The 22,958-nt window shown below is 39.1% G+C and overlaps 1 protein-coding gene across 4 annotated transcripts in view; it reads left to right on the forward strand.

Annotated features, from left to right (window-relative positions):
- Window positions 1-22,958, forward strand: part of LOC106960257 (Down syndrome cell adhesion molecule homolog) — a 142,900-nt gene that overhangs the window by 111,797 nt on the left and 8,145 nt on the right. For 2 of the 4 annotated variants that reach the window (XM_015053251.1, XM_015053253.1), the window contains exons 12-28: window positions 10,611-10,807; window positions 11,340-11,436; window positions 11,691-11,819; window positions 11,910-12,077; window positions 13,325-13,395; window positions 13,643-13,886; window positions 14,950-15,096; window positions 15,404-15,559; window positions 15,657-15,796; window positions 15,911-16,064; window positions 16,160-16,277; window positions 16,362-16,528; window positions 17,139-17,237; window positions 18,193-18,381; window positions 18,652-18,942; window positions 21,808-21,984; window positions 22,912-22,942. In XM_015053251.1, coding sequence (XP_014908737.1) covers window positions 10,611-10,807; window positions 11,340-11,436; window positions 11,691-11,819; window positions 11,910-12,077; window positions 13,325-13,395; window positions 13,643-13,886; window positions 14,950-15,096; window positions 15,404-15,559; window positions 15,657-15,796; window positions 15,911-16,064; window positions 16,160-16,277; window positions 16,362-16,528; window positions 17,139-17,237; window positions 18,193-18,381; window positions 18,652-18,942; window positions 21,808-21,984; window positions 22,912-22,942 — 2,575 coding nt within the window. The remainder of the gene's footprint in view (window positions 1-10,610; window positions 10,808-11,339; window positions 11,437-11,690; window positions 11,820-11,909; window positions 12,078-13,324; window positions 13,396-13,642; window positions 13,887-14,949; window positions 15,097-15,403; window positions 15,560-15,656; window positions 15,797-15,910; window positions 16,065-16,159; window positions 16,278-16,361; window positions 16,529-17,138; window positions 17,238-18,192; window positions 18,382-18,651; window positions 18,943-21,807; window positions 21,985-22,911; window positions 22,943-22,958) is intronic. The other 2 variants (XM_015053252.1, XM_015053254.1) reach the window with 1 other exon arrangement.

Here is a 22,958-nt window from a genome sequence, read left to right on the forward strand (position 1 = left end):
CCCCCCCCCAGTCCTCCCTGCAGCGCCAGGAGTGGCTCCACATTTTCATGGCGCTTAGATGTGAGGAGAGCTTATTTCACTTACAGTCATCAAACTGGAGTATGAGCCTCCCTGCTGATGGGCAGTTCTGTCTCTATTTTATCTTCCTCTCCGTCTCCTTCTCCCCTCGTCCGTCTGATACATGAGTATCAGACGGACTCAATAGAGGAGATTTTATCTGTTTGAAAACGGGGGTTTCGGTCTGACCCGGTGCATGGCCACTCTGGAAGAAGAGAATGTGTTTGGAACTGTCCTCGTGGGTAAATCTGCGTTTTTATATCAGTGATATCCGTTGACGTGCCGTAGATGCTTATGTGTCACTGTGATTATGTCTCCCAGTGTTCAAGGCTGGGAAGCTGTCAGCACTGCAGAAAGCCCACTCAGAAACAAACATACTGTGTTTTCATAGGTCAGTTTTCTGACTGTGGCATCCAGTTGCTATGCAGCAAGCTGACCTATGGCTGTGCTAACCTCACTTATCCACGTTCTACCACACACAGAGAAAGAAAATCCTGGTAGAAGCTGCTGTGGACTCGACTTGTAGCTGAATATCGAGCTTAAATCATACACACAAAATGGATGTAAGGTCATAAAGACCTGCAACTGAAAATTCAAGCTTATTAAATGACTATACTTTATACGTTTAACAGTAGGATTACAAAAAGCAGCTGCAATGTCACATAGCCCTGATATTCTTGGCACATGGTTGGTTTTTATAGACCAACCTGATGTGCTTTTCTGTCAGTAGCAGAAAAGCACATCAGTTTTTTCATGAGTTTATTCATACTGGTGTTGTTTGCCTCCTGCTGGTGTATGCACATGTACTTTACACACATGTAAGGAGGACGGATAGGACGGCATGTTTTTCCTCACTCTGCTCCAGAGCCTTGAAACAGTATCTCTGCTGAGAAAATGTGTCTATCTCTGCGTTTGTGTAGGTTTATTTGTTATGAGGGGCAACACAAAGTGCTCTCAGGGTTTTTTTTTTTGTATTTCAACAGTGTTGTTATCTCTGAACAAAAAGCTTTAGCAGGGATCTTCAGTTACATTTTTATGGTCCACTCAAATAACTTTTTCTTACAACCAGGCTTCAGAATATATATGTTCACATAAGCATTAAGTAAGATTTAATAAATGCAAATAAGCATTGAAATAAAAGGTTTTTGACTAGAATTTAAAATATTAGATACAATATAGTATATGATTAAGTAGAAAAACTGCTTTAAGGTAAAACTTATCTGATCTTAGTCCTGTTTATATCATCTACGCATCACTAAACAGCAATAAGATTTAAGTGCACTTTGCTGCAGCTGCTTGCTTCAATTATTATGCTGATTTTGGTGTATGGATAAACTAAGGTGTATATTGTACAATTACAGTAACATTGATTGCATTTATTTAGACTCGTTATGGTTCCTTTTAAAAACCATTCGATTTAAGCGAGTCTTTTTTTAATAAACTTTTGTCTCTTACTTTTATTAAATTTTGTTTCTTGCTCATATGGAGGTGATTCTACATCACATTTACTAATAATTTAGTTTTGCAATAACTGTGTTTACAGACGCAAAGCTAAAATTGTCCTTTAATCACACATAAAAGTACTAATTTTTTTTCTTTTTTGGCAATATTACATCTTTTATGAGTTAGTTTAGCTCAGATGCAGCCCTATTTTCTTGCTACCCCGACACAATACTCTATGTTTCTAACGCTGCTGTTATTGGTGTCTGAAGTCATTACATGCTGGCTCAGCCACACTCTTTTCACTCATCAGCAGATCACATTTCACATTTCAATTCCCAAAATGTACTTAAGTATTCAAGACGCTTTCAATAAAGGAGTACTTACTCACATGAGCGGTTTGAAAAGTGGAGACCATTACTGTACTCATTTTTTTTTTTTCTCCATGTGTGTCCTATCCAACAGTGTAGCACTCAGAATTGAGTGCCAGGGAGAAACCCAACACATTTACTTTCACAACTGGAGCATTACGACACAGACATTTTCAGCTCTGGAAAAAATTAAGAGATCCCTTAAAACTATCAGTTTCTCTGATTTGACTCTTTATAGATGTTTGAGTAAAATGAACATTGTTCTTTTATTCTATGAACTACTGACAGCATGTTTCCAAAATTCCAAGCAAAAATGCAAAAAAAAATTATTTGCAGAAAATGAGAAAAGATGCAGTGCTTTCAGATAATGCAAAGAAAAAAGTTTGTATTCATTTAGAAACAACAATACTAATGTTTTAACTCAGGAAAAGTTCAGAAATTAATATTTGGTGGAACAACCAATGAGGCTTAATTTTTTTTCCACTGTTTTATAAATGTGTGTTCATTTCAAATGCAATTTGCAGAGATGGCCAAAACTGAAAAGATAAAGAGGGAAATAAGAATAGAAGAGAGAGAGAAGGATAAAGAGAAGTTGAGAAAGCATAGAAGTCTGCTTCTACTCCTGCAAAAACACAGGAAAGAAGAAATAGCCGTGAATCTGCAGAGACAAAACAGCATATGAATATGTAACATAAACAACAGCACTAAAAAGCCCATGGTGCTATTTAATACAAGATGTATTCCTGCTGATACTATCATGTCTGCAGCTCAATGTTTTTTTTCTGTTTTCACTTTTAAATAAACATTACTCGCATGGACATATTTTAGTCTTTATACTTACTGAGGGCGTTTTATTATTGAGGATATTGGTGTATCCATGTGTGGTGCAATCTGTGCATTCTGGCTCCATGCAGTGTGTGCAGTTGTGAATGCCAGCATGAGACGATTGAACTCTTGAGTGCATTTCAGCCTCATTTAAATCAGTCAATACCTCAATTAGAAGCTGCCATGGGGCTCAAGGGAAGAGTAGTCTGCATGTTGCTCTGCTTTATTTGCACTCTGTCTTTCTCTGTTTATACACCGCCATCTGGTACAGACAGATTCAAAAGGCAAAACAGCAGTTTTAAAGTTTCTTTTTAATGGTGATATTCACATCTAAAAGGAAATTTTGGATTGCTGAATCAGCACATTTTGAATAATTGCAGCATTTTTCAAAGTGAGTAAGCATTACTTTGCTGTCAATGTCTTTCTTTAAACTGCAGTCTGATGTAGATATTCATTGCTAACTGAAATTGTTTAAGGTCATTCTTGATTCTTTTGTAAGTATTTCTACAATTATTTGTTGAAATAATAATAATAAAAATAACATCAATGTGATTTTTTTCAAAAAATAATTAAATATTTTCTACCACGAGGTTTGTAAGGAGTCAAGTTGAGTATTGGTAAATTAGTGAAAATTATCTCCATCATACCTTCACAACCGAATGTGTGAAGTGAAAAAAACCTGAAATTATTGTTATAGTTATCAATTCCAACCATTTTTTTCCAAGCACTACAGTCAATCAGCCACACATGTTTATTTGGACATGATGTTTCAGCAACAAAGTGCTTTGCATCATAAAAACACGAAAATACAAAGTCATTTCTGCAAACATCATACAGCCACCAATGGAGAAACAAGTAACAAACCATATTTACTAAATTAGAATATGAGTCCTGATGGGGCCCATTTGTCAGATAAAAAGTTCAACCTTTAAGCAACCTGTGGCATACTTTTCAGTAAGCCCTCATTTCTGAATTATTCTGTTTTGATCTGCTGTATATTCAGCTATTGAATGTTGTTTTAGCTGTAAGCAAAAAAAAATTGTCATAATTAACAAAAATTAAAGTTTCAAAACACCACTCTGTGTTTAATTAAGCTATAAGATTTGTTTCACTTAGTTTGTGAGCTGAGTTAAATAAGGGAACTTTCCAATAACATCCTGGTTTATGAAAAATGACTGCATAGTTTCTTTAAGCCAGTGAAACACTTTCTAATTTGTGATCATTGCCTTATTTTTCTCATACTTACTGGAAGGTGAAGAGGTTTGTGTAATTTTCATTAACGTTTTTATATCTAATTTAGCTGTTAAATCCATTGTTATTGGAAGACAAAAAAGAAGTGTAAGAAACCATGTGTAAAACTGATCAAACCTGCTATTATAGCCAATTGTGAAAACAAAAATCAGAAGTGAAAAACTGACTTGCTTCAGGGATCTATAGAACTAATTATGTTGTAAAATTGATGCTTTTGTGGATAATTTAGTTTTTTTTGGCGTTAAATAACTGTTTCAAGCGTGATTCTTCTATTGTGCTACAGAAAACATTGCAATGTCTCACACTGTGAGGTGACTGTGCGGTCAAAGGAGATGAACACCCAAACTCATCCCCAATTTCTATTCCAGCCTGGTCCCTCCATACCTCTCTGCACCTCCCTCTCATTTTTACCTCCTCTACGTTCCCTTTTTTTCTCGTCTTCCTACTCACACGTCTTTCTTTTCCCATCTGCTTTTTTATTATAAGAGCCCTGTATCACTGCTGCATTTTAAGAAATACACATCAACGGAGCAATTACAGACTATGAAAAAGAATACATTTAGCCCGGGGCAAAGTGAGTGCTGCCTGGTAGATGCAGGGAGATTAGATGAGAAGATGAAAAAGCCTCACCTTAGCGTTGAGGCACTGGAGCACAACTAAGATCAGTAAAGATCAGATAACGTGTTATCTTTGATTCATCCACACTTGCACAAGCATATTGATACAAGGTCAAAGAGAGACTGAAATGTGTCTTATTGCACAGATAAATTAATGTAGTCACACTGTGGTGTAGGCAGCAAAACGCTTAAAATTTTCATTGGTGCTATTTTTAAAATTGCTCAAATGAGCAAACATGATCTTCACTGATGCTAACTCGCATTGCCAAGGTCTAAGATTTGGATGGGGAAATAAGTTCCCATTAAGGAGCAATAACATTAGAGAAGGGGCAGAGGAAACCACAGTTATAGGACTCACTTAAAATTCATAGTTGCTATGCAAAATAAATCAACAGCTTTCTCGGCGGGGGCAGTGAGTAAGGTAATGATGGTGTGGGGATCGAGGGAGAGGGCGGGGCTGGATCGGAATAAGAAATGAGGTTTAAACATAGGCAGTCCCAAGTTTGACACACAAAACAAAAACCCACACTAACATACAAGCACCTCACGTGTAAATATAAACACATGAAAACAGCACAACTCTTTGATTTTGTTCTTTTTCTGCTTCTAGCATGGAAAGGTAGCATGTGGAAACAAAGGCAAACGTGTTCAGCGGATCTGTGTGATTGTTTGTGTGGGTGGATGTTGTGCGTAGGATGTGTGTGTGTGTGAGTGTGTGTGTGTGTGTGTGCGTGTGCGTGTGCGTGTGTGCAACATGTGCTTCCAAATTGTTGGTCTGAGTTTAGCATACAAAGTAGAGACCAACTGTTACATTTTACTGTTATCAATAACTTCTTCGTGTGCAGGCATCCGTCCATCCATTGTGACGGTCCTAATAGTCAACATTGTGTGGTGCATGTTTTCCGCCTCAATGAAGTTGTTTTTCTTCAAGGACACTATTCTTCTTTGAGAGTCCAAAAACATATTTGCTAGGTTAATTGCAAACTCTAAGCTACACCTGGGTATTTAGTCTTGAATGTCTCAATGTTTCCTCATTGTTGGAACGGTGACCCGTCGTTGTGACACCCATTAAGTCATTGAGATATGAACCTGCTCTGCTTCAACCGTGGAAGTTTTACCAATTGAGTAGATGCTGTAATTGGTATGTTACATTCATTTAATCTTTCAAAGAGAGCTGATCTAAATTAGTATAAAACAAGACATGGCTTCAAAATCCTATTAATATAACTAGATCTATTTTCCCGTTGACATACATGAAGGATGAAGGACAAAGATTGGAAAAATAAAACAAATACAAATAAAAAGTGAGACAAAAACAGGTTTGTAAAGGAAAACATGGTGGCTTAACCATTTGAAATGCTACATGAAATTATTGAATATAGAATGTCAAAAAAAATTCAAGAAAAAAAAAAAAAAAAAAAAAGTAGAAATTTATAGAAAGAACCAAACAGTGTTGGCAGCATAGCTGATAACTTTAGCTCTTCAGTCCTATGTTTTATCTCAAATTAAAGGTGAAGGACATCCCAATTTTGATTAACAGAACCAGACCTTTAATGATTAAACACAACCAATGGTTTATGGACATTGGACCCTTAAAAGCAACATTAAAGCTGCCAAATGGCCCTTTTCCGTTAGCACCTAGCAGCACAGCTTGAGCCGACTCGAAGTATCTCTACACCCATCAGGGTTTTCCAGTACAAAGTCGTGCAACATAATCTGCATGTGGCAAAAAACAACAACAAAAAAAACACTGCAAAACAACAATGGTGGACATGGTATGTTAACATACTGCTCGTCTGACATTGTCCTTAAATCTCCAAATACTTTAATTCTCTGTTGAGTTTTTACAAATACTGATTGGATTATTGTAGAGTTGCTCTTGTGATGCAACCAGTGACTTCACCCCTTTGCCAATCAGTGACTGTCAATCTGCAGATGCTGTGTTTTCAACCTTTGTGCACACCAACAGCCCCCCAAAATGCAGGTCTTTTTGGGGGGCAATGTATGCTGGGACAATGTAACCATTATTATTGGAAAACCCATATAAAGTTAAATTATCCATTAAAATTAACAGATTAAAAAGAAAAACCAACACTTTACAGTGTCTAATTAGAGTTGAATTTAGATAATACAATTATTTTTGTGGAGAAAAAAAAAACTAGCACTAGCTTTTGCTAGTCACTTATCTGGTAAAGTGCTAATGTTAGCTTAAGTCATCCAACTTTCTTATTTTGTGTGAACTACAGTCATTAAGAAAATCTATTAAGATTAACATTATTGTACAGCATAATTTTTTACCACTCAATCATTTCTCATTTCCTCCTGTGGAAGAGGTTCAGTGAAGTCTGATCAGGCTGTTGCCAAGTCCAAAATGGCTGCTGGAGAAAAACAATGGGGCTCATTCTGTCCTCCTTCTTAACACAACAAACTGTCAAATGGAGTCAGTGATTAGCTAAAGCTATCCAGCTTCAGTCCAAACATCATAAACCTTATTATATGTGAATTAAAGAACTAACCTAGTATCTTTTTGTTTGTAATTGTGTGATAAAATACAATTTTTAAGATATTAGAGGTCTTTTCAAACTGTGTTTGCTGTAGCATCACTAAAATAATCCGCAGCATTTATTTGGCCAAATGAAGGCAAACAAATTCAGAATACAATTTTTTTGAAACTATGTAACACTTCACTGCAGCTCATGCGTAGAGTCAAAATATATGCAGTTTGATCCGTGGAACTCCTGTACAGCATGTGTCTTCGACAGTGTGAGCATGTCTCTACTTCTGTTTTTTTGTTTTGTTTTTTTTTTTCTTTTTTTTTAACTTGCATGCATTCTTTCTTTATCATTGCATACAGATGCACAGCACAGAGCAGCCCAGGAAGTCTTTGTTTGTCACTGTGTGTTTCTGAATGCGAGCGTATCTGCTTGTCTCGGTGCGTGCATGTCTGTGTTTGTGCTTGTGAGAGACAACGGCACGGCCAGCGGACTAGTCTGCTGTGTACGAATAATCAAAGTGGTCTCTCTCATCATTAAATCATGGCTGTCCTGGTGGGAGCCTAAGGAGGGAGATAGAGGGAGTGAGTGAGGGATCATAGTTAACGCTGCAGGGGTACATGCTCTCTCCCTCTTCTCCATCGTGTACCGAGGCTGAGATGTGTCATGAGCACAAGTCTTTTCTGCTCCCTTTGCTCGCCCACTTAGCTCCCCCAGACACAGCTGCTCACACACACACACACACACACACACACGCTCGTGCATATGCACACATAGTGAAACACTCCTGCTCGCTGATATGTTATTCAGGAGTGTACAGACATTTACACTGACTCAGACACACAAACTGCATCTTTTCTAGGAAGCAAAGACCTCTAACCAGTGCTGCACAAGGATCTGCCACATGTAGCTGACATTACTGCTCTGTACAGTGGCACGGTGTTCCCTACATCATGCTGGCTCCCCAGATACCATAAACATTAAATGAATATCATAATAATAACAAGTTATACTGATCATGTGTCAGGCTGTCTTTTACAAATGCATATAAAGGTGAACAGTGAGTTTGGCTGGAGCCTTTATATTTTTGATGAGCCATGATTTTTCATTACGTGTAACTTGGCAAAGGAATACACAGTTTTCCTAAACTAAGGAGACCCTAAGTCTAATTTATCAAATCTTGGTAGTATTGTAGAGAATTTCACCTAAATTTTCTTACAAACATTTCAGTATTTATTTATTTTTTAAAATTGAGCTTTTAAAAAAAAAAAAAATCTGTCAAGAAAAAACAAATGACTTCTCATAGCACAAACACCAAATGAGTTTCATAATTTTCTGTGCAGAAGCTTTTGCACGTCACGCCAACAAAAAAATATTATTTGTGTCATAACCAACGACGTGCAACTGCTTTACTGAGCTAATGTCCAATGATTTGGGAACAAAATGAGGAACATTTTAATTTATGAAGACTAAGGCAAAACAATTAGACTCAGTTTCAGGTCAATAGTTGGGAAGTGAAAAGTAAGTGATTAATGTGATTAAATTCAGGTGTGGCATGTATTTATACTCTGATACTTCTCCATAAAATTCTGTGCAACCAATAGCTTCATAGGTCACCCACTTGTAAAGGAACTCCACCTGTATGTAATGTATTCAAAAAAGGACAAATCCAGCTGTTCTGTGAAGGCTTCATTAGCAAGCAGGTAAATTATGAAGACAAAGGAAAACACCAGAGAAGTGAAGCATAATGTTGTGGAGAAGTTTGAAAGAGAGGTAGGCTTATTTTCCGGTCAGGTAGTTTATTAGTCTGAGAAACAGATTAATTGGTAACTCTGGAGGAACTGCAGAGATCCACAGCTCAGGTGGGAGAATATTTCGACTGGGCGACTTATTAGTCATGCGCTCAACTAATCTGAGCTTTATTTAAAACAAGGAAGAAGCTTTGTAAGCAGCTTAGCATTAAGCATGTGAGAGACGCAGCAACCGTGGGGGGAGAAAGGTGGTCCGGTCAAAAACGGAACAATCTGACACAATGCAAAATGTTGTGTGACTAAAAAAACAAAACAAAGACAAACCTGCACATCACTCTGAAAGCACCCTTCACCACATAAAACAATAGTGGTGGCAGTATCATGCTCCGGGGATCATTTTCTTCAGCAGAGACAGGAAAACTGATTCCACTTAGATGGAAGACGGATGGAGTTCATTACAAGATAATCCTGGAAGAAAACCTGTGTTGTGGTGGCAGAAGACTTGAGACTGAGATGGAGGTTCGTCTTCCAACAGGAAAACTGTCCTAAACACAGAGTCAGATCAAAGCATAATTACTGTATGTTAGAATGACCTAGTCAAAGTACTTAGATATTGCTGTTAATAGATGTTCCTCGTCCAAGCTTGAGCTTCTTTGTAATGCAGAATTTGTAAAAATAAATAAATAAATAAATAAATGAAATAGTTTAGATGTGCAAAGCTGGAAGAGGTGCAGCAAACATTTACAGATTAGCGCAGCGAAATGTTCTAAAGCGAACTGACGCAGAAATGCAAGCAAGAATCGAATCATTCCTCTTAATGATTCACTGCAAGGAGCTGGATCTTAAAAATAGTTGTGATATTCAAAGTTAATTACGACTAGTGACAGACATATTACTTATGCATGTGCTGCTGTAAGTCAAACTTGTCATAATGAAAGAAGAGAAAATGTTTTGAATGCTATATTGTTTTACATATTCTTTGTGAACAGATGGACGTCTGAGCGATCACATTCTTTAGCTATGATTTGACAAGAGAAGATATGGCAAGATGAAGAAAGTAAATCTTTTATGTTCATCAATCTCCACAAGGACATAAAACACAATTGCAATTCAGTAATTTAAGATTTAAAAAAACTGAAAGCATCATCCAACAGTATCAGCGTTATGATCAGAAGTCAGCTTCAAAAGAAAAAAAAAAAGATGAAATGAGAAGTATGCATGTGTTTCAGTGTTTAGTGATTTCAAACTGAAGGAAGGTGAAATGTTCACAGCATACGTTCATGTCACTGATCCACACACACACACACTGATCCACACACACACTGATCCACACACACTCACACGCTGACTGGATCTGCTGCTAATGAGCTCGGTGTGTGGTTACGGCGTAGAGCCAGACTGGCTCCACTCTCAGACTGATGGGAGTTCACACAGGAGTCGAATCTTTTTTCCCCCCATCCTTCTGCCTCATCTTCAGAAAAGCAGCGTGTTACCGTTTGCTGTCGTTATCAAAGCAGTCGCAGGTTCACCTTAAGGGCTCCTTTTCAATCTCTCAGCATTGGGGGAGACAGGCAGACTCAAACATGACTTCATGACGGTCCCTGGAGTGTTTTAATGGTTGTCACGATTATCTCAGAAAAAGTGAAGCCGTGTTTTTTTTTTTTTCCTGCACAAAGCAAGATGTAAATGTTAAGCGTTTCACACAGATTTATCTCTTTTTTTTTTTCTTTTTTTTTTTGCGTAGTCAGTCAATTATGTGATTCGCCGCTTCTTTCTAATTTTATCTCATCACCTTCTGCTCCCCAGTACCAGCCATGATCACCTCCTACCCGAACACCACCCTGGCCACACAAGGCGAGGAGAAGAGGATGAGCTGCATCGCTCACGGGGAGAAACCCATCATGGTGCGCTGGGAGAAAGAGGAGCGAATCATCAACCCCGAGACCAGCCGATACGTGGTTACTGTCAAAGAGGTGGCTGACGAAGTCATCTCCACACTGGTGGTGAGCAATCAGTGTGACTGTGAATCTAACTGAATGTGAGGGGAGTGACGTCGCTCTCAGAGGAAAAGAAGAAGAGTCAAAAAAAACTCTGCACTGTGAAAAAAGTATTTGACCTCCCACAGAGTTCATCTCATGTTGCTTTTTTTTTTGTCACACTCAAAAGTTTAAAATCTTTCAGCAAATTTTAATGTTAAAGACTTGTAAATGCAAAAATAAAAAATAAAAACTGTCTTCAAATGATAATTTCTTTAATTAAGGGGACAAAATGTGAAAAGATAGAAACCTGTAATCGGGTGTGAACGCAATGTGTAATTTTTTTTTAGTTCAACACATATTTGGTTAGAAAATACTAGTTTTAATTCTCCTTTTAAGCTTTGAAATGAGGATTTTTACTTAATTCCAGGACAAAAGTAAAGTGCAGGGGGAAAAAAAGTCACACCCGATTCAGTGACTAGAATAGTTTATATTTGGAAGTGGTAGTCGAACTGTACCTTTTTGAAAGTCCAGCAGAGTGTGCTGCATATTTCTGCAGATCATGCCAACAGTTCGTGAGGACTCGGGGTTCTTCTCCTGTCATGCCATCAACTCCTTCGGCGAGGACAGAGGCATCATACAGCTGACAGTGCAAGGTAAGATTTTGAATCATTTAAGCTCATGAAGGTTGTTTTTAGGAGATGTGGAATAAAACCTTAAAGTAGAAGGGATTTCTTTTATTATTTCTTATTAAAGTTTAAGCCGTACATACTGGTATTTATGTGATCTCACTGGTAATATTATAATGGATTAAATCCATCAGATTTGTCTTTCTTCTGTGCCTGTCTGCTTGCGGATATCTGCTTTTTGTTTCTCTCTAAGCGTACTGCATTTGTTTAAATTTCCTCAGAACCTCCTGATCCTCCAGAGGTGGAGATCCGGGAGGTGAAAGATCGAACCATAGCTCTCCGCTGGACCATGGGGTTTGATGGCAACAGTCCTATCACAGGATATGATATTGAGTGCAAGAACAAATCAGGTACAAACAGAAGGAAAAAAAAGGAGATCAAAAAGAAAACTACACTAAAGTTAACTGTACTTTCACAATTTCCCATTTTGTTTCTTCCAGCTTCTTGGTTGTCAGCCCAGGTAACCAAAGATGTGTCACCGCAGCTTAACCAAGCCACCATTATAGACCTCCATCCTTCCTCCACCTACAACATCCGCATGGTTGCCAAGAACATTATTGGCAACAGCAACCCCAGCAACGAACTCACCATCACCACTGATGAAGCAGGTTAGTTAGCGTTGACTAGATATCACACGTATATGGCTGCCAACTCTGATGTTTCTGAAAACCGCAGGTGATCAACTACACAAACCAAGCAAAAAAAAAAAAAAAAAAAAAAAAAAAAAGAATCAAAATATGTAATTTATCACACTGTGGGGGTAAAATAAATAAATAAATAAATAAATAAATAAATAAATAAATAAAAAGTGTAATTTACCATAAACCTGATCTAGAGTCAAAATGCCCTCCTTTAGTTCATTCAAACTTGCATAGACTCCACCACCAGTCTGGGAGTGTGACTCGAATCATGGGAGGTTTGATGGTAGTCCTGCATTTTTTAACAAAGCAGGGAACACTCCTTGAGTTGCACAGAAACTGGTGACACACATTCACACGTAAAAAGACATAAACACATGTGGTTGCATGAAAGGAGTCACATGAGAAATGATAACATAATTCATTAAAATACATTTAAATAGACAAATAGACATTTACTCACATAAATTATCAGTGTGTTAGTGGCCATTTCAAAATATGTGATAAAGTAGATACTACATCTAAAATAGGGTTAAAATAAACACTTATTTCAATGGAGAAAATAGTTCTGCATCTTGCAAAAGAAACTGTATTTATTTTAATCATTACGTTGAAGACAAACAAAAGTAAATAAAACTATTTGTTGCTGGAGGAAGTTAATGTTCCCTGTATAATTATATGTTTTTAAGTTTTGGTTTTTGGCCAGAATCTGTTCTGGTTCTGACAGCTCTTAGATGGTTGCTTAGTAAGACAATTTCCCAAGGAATTATGATCATCCTAAAAAATAATAGCGGCATAGCTGTTGAACCTATAATTTCATAAAAATGAGAAACATACTCATTCACTACTGCTTTTAGTTACTCCGGTAAGTGTTCACTTATCCTCAATTGCTTATAATGGTTCCCCCCTGGGCATTACAGCTTGCTGCAATGGCACATTTGGTCTAATTAATAACTGAACTGAAGTTATGAAGAGCTTGTATTATCATTTTTGTCTCATTATTTAAGTGGTAAATCGAAGATGTTGGAATTAAAAAAAAAAAAAAAAATCTTTACTGATTTGTGGTGAAAGCTTTAATGTTTATCAGAGTGAGACGGTGAACGGAGCGATTCTTAGCTCAAGAGCACCATCTAGTGGGGAAATTGTGTTTTTTTTGTTGTCTTTCCTATTTTCAGTGTGGAGTTGTGGTAATGGTAAATAATGTACGTCATTCACAGCTCCGGACGGCCCTCCACAAGATGTCACTCTGGAGCCCACGTCCCCACAGAGCATCAAAGTGTCTTGGAAGGTACGCTCATAAATTCATGTCTCATTTTGTCAGCTAGGGTTTGGCTCGTAATGCTTATATTTGGATATTTTCACTATGTGAGCCTGACAGAACATACTTTTTTATTCCAAGTGTCAGCATATTAAAATATTTTCCACTATCTGACAATGAAAACAGGTGAGATTTAAAAAAAAAAAAAACAACATGATCAGATGTGGTGCTCACCTGTCTGTGCTTCCTCATCACCCCGTGCCATCCGCACCCACAGCCTCCCCAGAAGCATCTGCAGAACGGTGTGATTCGCGGCTACCAGGTGGGCTACAGGGAGTACAGTCCCGGTGGGAGTCACCAGTTTACTATCATCGGCGTGGATTCGACAGGAGACACCACAGAGAGCATCGTGTTGGACAACCTGAAGAAGTTCACTCAGTACAGTGTGGTGGTCCAGGCTGCAAACAGAGCTGGGACAGGACCGTCTTCACAGCAGGTGGTAACCAAGACCCTGGAGGATGGTGAGCTGGGGTTGAGGAGGGACCTAAAATGGTATTATTCCTGGAGAAAATATTCATGCTCTTCTAAGCATTTTCACATCTTGCCACATGGCCACTGAAAGATGCATTTCTTTAGGATTTTAGTTTATTGCTCAAGAGAAAGTTGATTTTATTTATTTATTTGGTGGTATGGAAAGAAAAGGACAAATAAAATCTAATACAGCTAACACATAAACGCCTATAAAACTAATTTAACGTGAGAAAATCTAAATGTTTCTAAGACACTGTAGACACTGTTTTCAAAACCAAATGTTAAGAAATCTCAACTCATTCATGACTATTACGTGCATAGATTGTTGTGTAAGGACTCCATCTACTGGACACCTTTTGAACAGAAGCGCAGCTTTCACAATCTTAGTTTTCTGATTCTGCTGCTCTCCTGTCTCACATGTCAAAGTGTTATTCGTTTTACATAACGTATTGCTGCCTGTGTGCCGCATCGAATCCAAACCAAGGGAAGAATATATGCCACATATATCAAATCAAAAATATAAAACATAAATTGAGGCTGAGCTTTTGAAATAAATTGCAACGAAAACACTGTAAACTAAAAAGATATGTTCTCATAAATTGTGTAGAAACTTGCAGTTTACCAACAAAAAGGGGATTATTTTGAAGTATAATACAGTAGTAAACTGTTGGTTAGAAAGAGAGTAGCTGTGTGAAAACAACCTTTTTTTTAAAATGTTGTTTTATCTGATCAAATGCAAGCAGCAGTTTGGATATATTGGCTAATTTAATGAGTCCCCATTGAATCAAATAACTAAGATCTATGAATTGCTCAGAGAACCAAGACGACTAAATCTGCTTTCCCCCCCCAACTATTGTTAACAACATCTCCTTGCCTTAGATGCCTGTCGTAAAAAAAAAAATTCACATTTATAACATCAACTCCTTTGTAATTATTTATGTAACTTATGTTTTTACTCAGATTCCAGCCAGTGACTAAAACTGTCTCTTCAGAACTTGATCAAACATTCAGAAGCATTATCAGACCTAAGCTCTCCTCTTTTATCCCTGACAGTGCCGTCTCGGCCTCCTGAAAACGTCTTGGCAGTGGCCAAATCTCCAGAGGTGATTTCACTGTCCTGGATGTCTCTGCCCAGAGAAGCTCTCAATGGGAACCTGCAGGGCTACAGAGTAATCTACTGGGCCAACCTGCCTGACGGAGGTACCGACTTTCACACTCTTGGCTGTCAGTCAGTCTGTCTGTCTGTTGCAATGTTTGCTGAATTTCTGAGGATATAAAAGTAATTAGGGAAGATGACGAGGCACTAATAACAAGCGAAATTACCTGCCAGCTTCATCTTGATGTTTACGGCGATATACGTTCAGTTTGCTCCTGGAATAAACCAGCTCTGTGGCTGAACGTAAAACAAAAAAAAAATCAGTCAAAGCTGTTTTATTTTAATTGCTACTGATTCCCCGAAGCAGCAGCAGCAGATCCACACCTTAGCGTATCTCCTCGTCTGTGTCAGAACTGGGTGAAATTAGGAACGTGACGACCGATCAGCCGTCTCTGGAGCTGAACGGTTTGGAGAAGTACACCAACTACAGCATCCAGGTCTTAGCCTTCACTAACGCTGGAGACGGAGTCCGCAGTGAACAGATTTATGTTCGGACCAAAGAGGATGGTGAGGGGAAAAAAAAAAAAGAGTATTTTCTGTAACCTATCTTAATGCGTTTACTGTTGGAGAGTTGATTATTAAACGTCTGTGTTTTTCCCCCTAGCTCCTGGTCCGCCAGCAGGAGTGAAGGCTGTGGCCAACAGCAGCTCGGCTGTGTTCGTCTCCTGGCTGCCTCCACTTAAACTTAACGGCATCATCAGAAAATACATCGTCTTCTGCTCTAACCTGCATCCCATGGTATTAGCATTTATATACGACGAGATTTGTCCGAGGCAGCGATGCCAAATTTCCAAATTTCATAAACATTGCTGCAGCCTTGTTTTACATTGTCCTTCTATCCTCTCTTGGGTTTTACAGGTGATGAGTGAGTTCGAGGCTTCTCCCGATGCATATTTTTACATGATCCCAAATTTGGTTCGAAACAGCCAGTACAGCGTCTGGGTGGTGGCGGTGACTGCTGCGGGGCATGGCAACAACAGTGAGAAGATCACAGTGGAGCCTCTGGAGAAAGGTACTTGATCCTCCACTGAAGGAATGATTTCCACTGAATTGTGTTTGATTTGAGGGATTTTCGTGACTACCTTTTTTTGCTTGCGTTGTTCTCAGCTCCAGCTAGAATCCTGACGTTTAACGGCACAGTCACCACCCCCTGGATGAAGGACATTGTTTTACCTTGCAAAGCTGTCGGGGACCCTCTTCCCTCCATCAAGTGGCTCAAGGGAAAGTAAGCCAGGAGCCTTTACGTGTCGCATTACAGCCAGAGGCTAAGCTATGCCTGGGAGTGTTGAATCTTCCTGTTTATTCCCAGCACAAACGGGACACCTACACCTGTTATCGTGGACGGTCGCCGTAGCGTCCAGTGGAACGGGAGCTTCATTATCCGCACAGTGAAAGCAGAGGACTCTGGGAACTACAGCTGTGTGGCCAGTAACAACTATGGGTCAGATGAGATCACACTGAACCTGCAGGTCCAAGGCAAGTGGTTAAACATTAAATGATAAAGATCAACATTTCCACCCACAAAACAATCTAAGGGTCCCAATTTACAAAGCTTTTGTCACCACAAGCAGCGTGCTTGTGGTGACAAAAGGTCACAACAATCTAAGTCGACAACGTTTTTCATCATGAGGAGAGATGCCAACTGAAATATGTTTAGGAGTAGCACTCATGAGTTTAAACTTAATTTAATTGTTTCTGGTGTTACAAAGGTAGCAGTTAAACACTTCTGTCAGTCATTGACTCAAAGGTTTTAGGATTGCTTGTGATTAATTTAATAACGCTTCACATTACGCAGATATTCTATCATTTTGTGCTGTTTTGGTGTTGATTTAATATTGATGAAAGTTATCCCAGCCATAAACCCTCTGCTTTCTGTTTGCTTGTCATTAAAAAAAAAAAGAACAAAATCATTATTATAATCTCTACAGTCAGGATAAAAACACTTTCGATGTATTTTAACGTCACTGTATATTATAATTGTTGAGCATTGATTGTTTTATGTTATTACAAAACCACAAACTGGTAAAAAATAAATAAATAAATAATCACCCAAAACATGATCAATACACTGACCTGTCATCCACAGTACCCCCTGACCAGCCACGTCTCACGGTTACCAAGACTACCACCACATCAATCACGTTGTCATGGATACCTGGAGACAACGGCGGGAGCTCTATCAGAGGTGAGGTTGTTACCCTTGAACAAACTCACACATAATCATCTATAGCCATTGAAGCGAAATGGAAAGTTTGTTACAACTGAACGTGACGAACGCGGCCACTAATAAGGAGCCTCCTACAAACGTGAAAACAATCATCCCCCGTCTGTGTTTTGTGATAGCCTTTGTCCCTCCCTCTTGCACTTTGGTCTAACTCCGCCGTTCCATGAACGGGCCTCATTATGTGCTGCTACAGCACAACAGTTAAGCTAGATTAAAAAGCAGGAGAAGAGATTAGGTTCTTTTTAGAGGAAGATTAAAGCGTTCCATCTTACAGCGCAATCACAACGAGACTATTTGTGGTGATTTATCATTGCTCCTAACCAAACTGCTCCTTTCTTTTGTGTTGTAGTCGCCACAGCAGCTGCTCAAGATGCTTTCTCTGTTATATTTGCTTTGTTTTCCTCCGCACAACATCATCCATCACCAGAACACACTCACCAGAACAAATCCCTGCTGAACATAGGAGATCAAGTTATGGCCGTTTGGACGTAATCCACAAAGATCTTGGTCACAGAGGTCTATATGTGAGGACATTAAAAGATCATACAGGTAGCCAAATATATTACTTGCTTGTGGAATTTAATGCAATTCACCTGAGATAAAGTAGGTTACCACATATTGTATTAAAGAAATGTGTAGCAGAGAAGTTCTCTTTCAGAAACAAGAGACGCCTCGCAACCTCTTTCTGATTGAGATTTTGAATTTTACCATAAAACTGGAAATTTGCCTCCTTTTGTAGCCTTCAGCCATCTGTAAGTAGTGGTTTTATTATGCGGTTTTCACCTCGGTGCTTCCTCCAGATTTCAATAAGACTCTTTCACACTCAAATAAGTAATAAAAAAAATCATATTTATTCTGAATTAAATATTGATTTATTTCAGCTTTCTTCCTTTTTCTCCCCTTCCTTTTTTTCCAGGCTACATCCTGCAGTACTCGGAGGACAACAGTGAACAATGGGGCAGTTTTCCCATCAGCCCCAGTGAGCGGTCATATCGTCTGGAGAACCTGAAGTGTGGCACATGGTACAAATTTACTCTGACGGCGCAGAACGCCGTGGGTCCAGGACGCATCAGCGAGATCATTGAAGCAAAAACCCACGGGAAAGGTGAACAGTGTAGATGTCCGTGTTTTTTCTTAGCTTTTAAGCTTCAAATTAAACAAATTGCCATAACAATCGTTTATGATCTCCGAGGTTAAAACTTGCAGATTTGAGAACATTTTTTGTTTTGTTTTTTTGCATCTATTGCAACAGATTTAAAACATTTTGATTTAATGTAAAACAACGATATTACAATTAAACATCAGGTAAATCAGCATTTTGTTAAAAAACTTGAGAAATTTAAACCAGTTTCTCTGCTTCCTGTCATTTCCTCAGAACCACAATTTGCCAAAGAACATGAAATCTTCACCAGCATCAACTCCACCCGGGCCAGGCTCAACCTGGCTGGCTGGAACAACGGCGGCTGTCCAATCACCTCCTTCATACTGGAGTACCGCGCGGTGGATTCGGCCACATGGACGACAGCCCAGCGCACCTCGCTCACCAAGAGTTACATCCTGTACGACCTGCAGGAGGCGACGTGGTACGAGCTTCAGATGAAGGTCACCAACAGCGCCGGCTCAGCGGAGAAACGGGTCACCTTCGCTACTCTAAACGCCGATGGAAGTAAGTTGGGAGGAAAGTTTGTGATTGCGTTTCACAATCATTCTTCCCTGAGCCAGTGAGCAACAATTAAAGTAGAAACTGTTTTGCTGGACAACACTCTGTGGTATTCAGAAAATTCGATTGTGCGATTAGTGGTCAGAAAACGTCAGGAATAGATGTAGAGAATAATGATGATGCAGAGCAGGGATGTGGGAAAGCGTCAACACTCGTCCAATTGGAGGAGACGATACACATTTGAGAAGATGAAATGAGAAGTTTTCTTTTGTAAACCACATTTTGGAAAATACTGACACAAAATCATTAAAAAACAGTAGAAGACAGTTAGCAAAAAAAAAAAAAGCTCTGGATACAGCACAGCATTGTTAGGGAAAACCATTCTCCATGTGATATTAAACATAAAGTTTAATGCGAGGCATTAGTAGTCGGAAAGTAGGAAGGCGTCTATGGAACTGAGCAGCCAAGATAAATCCATAGGCTGTGTTTGAGTCTAATCAATAACAGGCTTACAGTTTTTATATTGCAAACTTCTCTGCAGTCCTGACTGCATCCAGCCTCGGAAGTGCAGAAAGAAAACTCGGGTGGCCATCAGAGTCTCTGCAGGCCATTGGGTTGCTTTATGTGCCTTTCAGGACTGCATTTTGTGTTTGCTCAGCAAGAAAAAAAAAAAAAAAAAAAAACATATAACCTGTCAGGAATGAAGGCAGCTGGTGACGCCCCCGAGGTGCACTCAAGACTCTCTGCTTGTTTCTGTGTTTTTGCAGAACTGTGTACGCTGTCTGTTAGTTTGTCATGAGCGCATGTTTGTGTCTCCAGGCTAAGGCATATATGTGGATGCTGTTGTCACTTTGACAGCGAATCGATAGCTCTGCTTCTCAGGCTAACACGGACTCGGCACTCTCCTACAAATATTGTGTCTTAACTCTTTTCTATTTTAACCAGAAAGACACACATTCACTATCCACTTTATTAGGAACACCTACTAAGTTCGTTGTTAAGTCGGCGCGTTTAGGGACTTGCGCACGTTGAAGACAACTTGCTAAAGTTGAACTGAGCGTCAGAATGGTGGAGAATGTATTTAAGTGACTGTGAAACGAGCCTGGTTTTTACAAAGATTACGTTGTACGTATTTTCTGATGTCTACCTCCCATCGAATAATGCTCATGCCACAAAGTTCCAGTTTTCTCAAACTGGTTTCTTGAATATCCCAGTGAATTCAATGTTGCTCCAGTGCCTTCCGCAGTCATCAGATTTCATTCAAGTAGAGTACAATCTGCAGCAATTGCATAATGCCATCATGGCGAAATGAACCAAAACCTTTGAGGAATGTTTTCAGCATGTGATGACTGAAAATTAAGCCACTCGTGAAGATAAAACGAGGTCCGAGGAAACGGTTTCAAATAAAATCTGGGAGCTTCAGAAAAAAATGTCAGGAACAAAGTATCAAACGTGGGTTTTTATATATCATAAGGTCGAACCAAAGCACTTGGACCCAATTAATGGAGATCGTCTGTGGAAGATTATGATCAAATATGGGTGTTCAGAAAAACTCATGAGTGTAGCACACAAATCCCCATGATAAAAAAAAAAAATCTCTGTCCTTTATGTAGCTGGGTTGCATACGAGCCACAGCACTTTTCTGTGATGCTGCGAAATGAAAACCACGGCAACAACAATGACGTGGACATGTCCTCCGGTTTTAATGTCAGTATATTCAACCTGCGAAGGCTGCCAGCTAAAACAAATAATGAGGAAGTGACAGGTTGTGTTGTTTGCTGAAAACTTGCTTATACAAATGAAGAACTGCAGGCCGGTATGGACGCCTCCTACCAGGCTGCTAACAACATACAGTACATAAAAGACTGAAGTTCTCTAACCAACCAACTTAAGAGAAACCCTCAACTGAGTCCATTAGGTTTATGAACAACCTATTGGCAAATTTACCAACCTTGGAAAAGTGAGTTCAGTGTCATGAGTGAGTTTGGTCATGAGTCGTACACATAGATAATGAAAGTGATTGTTTAAGCGAGTGCCGCCTCGTTTGCCGTTACGTATTCACCTTGAGGCCGCTCAGCGACCCGAGACTTTCCAAGTCAGAATATTTTGATCTGAGAACTCATAAAACAGACATCTAAGTGAAACGAGAACATAGCTTTAGTTCTGTTTAATACCTCTAAATCAAACACTAACAGTTAATGTGACCGGCAGGAAGGAATGGGGAAGGTTCTACTGTTTTTGATGCACATTGGTTTTAATGCAGTAATGCAATTTACTTGGACAAGTCTTTAGGGAGTGGCGTCAGTGTAGCTTCACTACAGGCGCCGTGTGGCGCAGCGGTTAGAGCGGGCGCCCGGTACAGAGAGGCGGTCCCGAGTTGGACTCTCATCAACCGTTATTCTGCTGCACTTCTTCTCTCCCTCCCTCCCTTCCTGTCTGACTGCTGTCAGATAAAGTGCGGTAAGAAATTTTTATAAAATAAAGTTTCACTACAGTCTCAGTGCACATTTACCTAATAATCCTGCAAATCCTGCGTCTTAAGGGAGGGAGGAACTGAGCCGCTGCATACTAAACAGTGCACTCTACTGTGTAATGGACAGGAGGAAAATTCAATAGTATCTGCAGTGTAATAAAGAACATATAAAATTTCAATATCCAGGAATGATTAGTTTTTAAAGTGCATATAAAAATCGGGCAAATGGAAAATTACTTATCAAACTATATTTCCCAGGAGTTTTTGATCCTCATGATCCTTTTCCGTGATACATAAAACTTACTCCTCTTTTCCTCCACAGGTATTAAGGTCAACACTGATGAGGCTGGTGTTTGAATTACACGGGAAATATCTAACCGGTTTCCATTTCTGCCAAGGTACCATCCCTCCTCTGCTGAAGACAGGAGATCCCATCTCAGACAACATGTCAGGCAGCGGAGGGCTGAAGATGGTGGTGACCATCACCTCCGTCCTGGTCGTGGCCGTGCTGGTTTTTATAATGCTAATGGTGCTAAAGAGGAGACGGAGGGAGCAAAGGCTCAAGAGACTCAGAGGTAAATCTTTAGCAACAATAAAAAACCTGGACAAGTGTACCATCTGCTGCAATTGTTTTAAGCCTTAAACAGATTATAGGTTTCAAAAATCCAAATTGTGCTCTAATTTATGTTTAATGTTTCATACATTAAACAATCTAACTGTTAAAGAGCTGATTCAATTCACAAAGCAGTGTTTCTTTACCACACCTCCGGATCAGCTAACCTGTTTGTTACACAGCGTCTTTTTTTTTTTTTTTGGATTTTTTTTCTTTTTTTTCTGGGAAAATGTGGAATTTTAAAATAGAAACTGTGTGTGAACCCTGATGAATATGAACTGCAGACAAACTGAGAGATGCACAAAATGATAGGCAACACCTTTTTTGAAGGGGTGTGCATAAGACTGACATAATACAGTCATAAAGATAATATAGCACCATTTATGAACATGAAGGACTCTTCGTGAATGGTTATGACTGTCGACATGAAGTGTCATTCGGTAAATAATGACACTTTTAATGCAACTTTTAGTATAACTTTGGATTAAACGTGTCATTATTTACCGAATGACACTATGTGTCAACGGTCATAAACATTCATGAAGGCTCCTTCATAACAGGTGTTACGTTGTGTTTATGATAGTGTAATGTCAGTCTTATTCACACCCCTTCAAATAAAGTGCTACTAAATGATACAGAATGTCGTTGAAATCTTCCGAATGCTCAGGTCTGTGAAAACAACAGCAATAAAGGCAAGAATGATGCTAAAGTAAGTTTGTATTAAGAAAGTTTGAGTGTGTGTGTGTGTTTTGCAAGGCTCTAATAGATCGGAAGTACCTTTCAGTAAGAGGACTCATCATACATGCTTGTAAAGTAGTCCCAGTTCTGTACCTTCACAACTCCGACGGGGCCGTTTGTGGTACTAACCACCTCTTTGCTGACTTCACAGATGCCAAAAGCCTGGCAGAAATGCTGATGAGGTATGTATTCCTAATT

The sequence above is a fragment of the Poecilia latipinna genome, unplaced genomic scaffold, assembly GCF_001443285.1.
Source record: "Poecilia latipinna isolate Pla-1442-1.1 unplaced genomic scaffold, P_latipinna-1.0 Scaffold1171, whole genome shotgun sequence".
Classification (NCBI taxonomy): domain Eukaryota; kingdom Metazoa; phylum Chordata; class Actinopteri; order Cyprinodontiformes; family Poeciliidae; genus Poecilia; species Poecilia latipinna.